Source organism: Pinus tabuliformis, chromosome 5_1 (assembly GCF_031772625.1).
Source record: "Pinus tabuliformis cultivar Carrire ecotype Pingquan chromosome 5_1, CPIR1, whole genome shotgun sequence".
Taxonomy (NCBI): Eukaryota; Viridiplantae; Streptophyta; class Pinopsida; order Pinales; family Pinaceae; genus Pinus; species Pinus tabuliformis.
The window spans coordinates 965,604,158-965,608,423 of NC_142305.1; the positions used below are offsets into that span (position 1 = coordinate 965,604,158).

Sequence of the window (4,266 nt, forward strand, 5' to 3'; positions counted from 1 at the left end):
ATATTCATTAATGCATCCATGGAGTGAGTTGCCTCACGATTTGGAAAAAAAGATCATGGAGCATCTGCCAATGGAATTTTGTTGTCGATTGCGCTGCGTTTGTAAGGGTTGGAACCATCTCCTCTCTTCCACTCATTTCATTCACATTATTTCGAGTTGAAAACCCTGGTTTCTACTTTGCACACCCAACATGGAAATGTCGTGTTTCCTTTATTCATTCTTCACCAATTCATGGTGACCGATATCTTTGTCCTTCCTGCTACATCATAAGGATGTGTGTGCCCAAGTATATTACAGAGGATCTGCTTCTAGGATGCTCTTGCTAGATATCTCACCCTTTTCCCGGGGAGGAAACACGACACCACTCCCCATACTTTGCATGTGCAATCCTCTGAACAAGACCATTTTCTCGCTTCCTCAAATGCCTTGTGAAATTCGAGTGATGGCTAAGGGAATTGTTCCCGGGTATGAATTGGGTAGCTATATTGTGTTTGTGATTGGCATGAAGACTGCAAGTACTTTAGTGGTAATAGTGGAAGCATATGATTCACTTTCAAAATCATGGAGGACTACAAGCACTCTATCGGACAATTTGGCGTTAAAGATGGACAACTTGATTTTCTGTAAAGGATCCTTCTATTGCTTGACGAGGAACTTGCATGATCATGATGGTGGCCATGTGTTGGCATACAACCTCAATGAGGGCAGTGCAACGATAATACCGATGCCATCAACGGACAAAAATGACCATTATTGGCCTCGTTTGTTATCTTGCAGGGGAGGCTCTGAGCTCCTGCTCATTGGAGCAATCAAAGAGGATCACAAGTTGAAAGATTTGGTCATATGGGAATATAAAGTGTTTAATCAAAACTGCAAGCACAATTGTTGGAGAGAGATTGGGAGAATGCCTGCATCAGTGTGCGCGGAGTTTAGGAGAAGATCGTGCTTGAACTGGTTCGAATGCATTGGAGTGGGTGAGTACATATGCTTTAGAAAACATGAGAGTACGAAAATTGTGACCTACAATCTACTGGAAGGCTCCTGGAATTGGCTTCCAGAGTGTTCTCCAACATATGGACATTACAAATATGTTCGTTTGAATTGCATGGTGTTGGAACCGAGGGTAACCTCCACATAGTCATTACTTTCTCACTAAGAGACTTGGTTGCACGAAAATAATGGCAACCATTTCCATATTAATAAGCTTTGAAAGTGATTCTTTTAAAAATAAAATTTATGGTGGTAAATATTTTATTTTTCTTTATGATTATGAGTTTATAAATTTGAAATTAAATTATAAGTATATGATTTAATTTATTTTATAATGTTAGTTTTTGTTTGTTTGTTTGTGATGGACCGGAGATGAAGTAAAATCAGACTAAGTGTATTTTAATGGAGAATTTATTGATGGAAATGAATTAAATGATTTTTAGAGATTTACTATATATATGGAATTTGTAATTTGGTTATTAGTATAACTTTTATAAATGAACCCATACTTGCTCCACCTACCACCCACATTGTAAATTAGGAATCTAAACCTACAACATCAAATTTACACAACATCTTCAACCATAACCAATTAAACTACATCCATATATATCTATATATGTGAAAATTAAATTATTATTATAATTTTTAATTATATTTATTTTCATTACACATTGTTTTATATTTTATAGATTATATTAATGTTTTAATTATAATTAATGATTATATGATTTAAAAATTGGTCAATGTTTTTTTTTACCAAAAAAAATAAATTATCTAATATATAGAATACTATATTAAATTTGTAAGCAATTGAATTTATTTATAAATCCAAAAACATATTTTAAATCTAAAAAGATACAATCTCATTTAAAAAGAATAATGAAATATGTAACTCAAAATTTAGTTTTTTATTTTTTCAAAAACAATCCCCATTTACGGAACATGGAGTCGACATCTTCAACCATAACCAATTAAACTATATATAATATATATAAATGAAAAATTAAACTATTATTAAAATTTTTAATTATAGTTATTTTCCTCAAACATGTTTCATATTATTATATAAGCGTATTATATTAATGTTTTGATTATAATTAATGATTATATGATTTAAAATTGGTTGATGTGTATGTGTTAATTTTATTTTATTTTTTTAATTTTAATTTTAACCAAAAGAAGATTAGATTTTTTTTGAATACTCATACTAAATTTGTAAGCCACTAAATTTATTTATAAATCCAAAAACATATTTTAAATCTAAGAGATTGCAATTTTATTTAAAAAGAATAATAAAATATGTAATTTATATATATATATATATATATATATATATATATATATAACAATTCTCATTAGCGGAATATGGAGTCGTTTATTAATACTAAAAAGGAGAAGAATAAACAAAGTTAACAAATTTATAAGTTACGTATTAATCCATCGACACTGCCTTTCCCGAAGCTCAAGGGAGGAGTCAACTAGTGAAAGTTTCATTTTGAGTAACATCGAAGAATGTGATGGAGCCTAAGAATGAGAAAGAGACAATGCATTTTTCACTGTTAGATGACGATATATTCAACAGATAAGATTCTCTAGTGATTCATCCTCACTGTCAATTTCATCTGCACATTCTTTGAATGGCGAGGTCAGGGTAGACAAAAGTGGTACTCATTCAATCCTATGATTGATCCGCACTACATGATATTGTGTAGCATTTGTGTCTTTGCATCATGTGTTTATTTTGTTCTTACAAATAATCAGTTGTGTTTTCTTCACCTGTTTTTTATAAAGCATGTTGCTTCTTTAATATTTTGATCCACTATAATTGGCTCATTACACGTGAAGATCAGGTTGTGACTATAATGGATATGGTTTGAATGATATTTTCTGGTCATTGTGCAATATCAATAAGAGATTCGATCTATAGATCTGGTGAACTTATTAAGATACAACTAAAGCTATAATCTATGTCTTGTATTTAGGGATGCTAGAGGTCATGTGAGGGTTTGTGTGTGAGAGAATTCCCTGACCTTGCCTTTGTTGGTGCGCTTGTAGGCGGGTCTAAACATTTTTAATGAATTCTATTTTTTCTTTGTTCTCGGGAAGGCCATAGCAGACACTCTTTCCTAGCGGTGCCTCTCCCGTTGGTGTCAGGTTTTCTAAACTTATCCTCGTAGATGAGCATGTACTTGTTTTGTTTTTCATTCATATTATTCTGATAACAAACATACACATAGGTCGATCAGTTGCAGTATTATATGGGTTTTTTGGCACAAGGGTTTCTGCTTTGGGAAGATTCAAAAAATTACAAGTAAAAACAGTTTCGATGCCCTGCACATATATTACGAACAACAGACCAACAATTACAATATTGTAGGAAATTTTGTTTTCTTTCACTTCTCAAATGAATATTTTCATAGTTTCATTAAGATAAATACAAATATTGAAGCAAAATAACATATAACTATGCATCAAAATATGTTAAAATGAAAATATAAAAAGAAAAAGGAAAAACCTTGAAAGTAAAAGATATTAAAACGCATAACAAAAGGGCTTTATAGGCTAGAACAAAGGATGTATGTGGTTTATTCTTAAAAATATAACTAGCAATTTCCCCTAAAGGTGCAAAGATACACCGAAGTAATAGAAGGTTTGGGAAGATTAGGAAGATCAGGCAAATTGTGAAGACAAAATGGATGAGTTTTCACATCGTTGCCTTTACCAGTCGAGTCAATACAACTCAAAGGACACCTTCAAAGAGCTAGACACAAAATTGACTAGGCAGAGATTGCCCAGGGGATGTTGGAGCCACTCTTGAGTTTCCAAACGATGATCAGAGATCTCACCGGCTTGCCCATGTCCAATGCTTCTCTTTTCGACGAAAGGACTGCTACCATAGAATCCATGTTGATTCAGGTAGGTGCACTTGCTATGAAGGTAGTAAAATCTGTTTTGACAGATTTTGATTACAGTAATTCTAAGTATGCCTACGAGGTTCCCAAATTTCTATTCCTTTTGTGTGTCTTTACACCTTTAAAAGCAATTGCTAATTTATATTGATTGCGAAGAAATCAAATTGCACTTCTATAATGAGTTTTGAATAAGCTAAGTATTTTGTCTCCTCTCTTTGCCCTAAGGTAGGCAATGTATACGCAAATACACAAAAGATGTCCCTCATATTAAATTAGTTTGGTTAGGGTAGGCAGAGTATACACAAAAGAGGTCCCTCATATTAAATTACTATGGTTAGTTTTTATAAATCTACTTCTTAAG

General features: G+C 32.5%; 1 protein-coding gene across 1 annotated transcript; it reads left to right on the plus strand.

Annotated features, from left to right (window-relative positions):
* The first annotated feature begins 442 nt into the window (after window positions 1–442).
* LOC149167977 (F-box only protein 6-like) lies at window positions 443–1,138 on the plus strand. Its single transcript, XM_089430652.1, has one exon. It carries the CDS (start codon window positions 443–445, stop codon window positions 1,136–1,138), a length of 696 nt encoding a protein of 231 aa, XP_089286778.1.
* The last annotated feature ends 3,128 nt before the right edge of the window (window positions 1,139–4,266 follow it).

What these genes read in the sequence shown, in the direction of transcription:
- LOC149167977 (XM_089430652.1), top strand. Translation starts at nt 443, where the DNA reads ATGGCTAAGGGAATTGTTCCCGGGTATGAATTGGGTAGCTATATTGTG.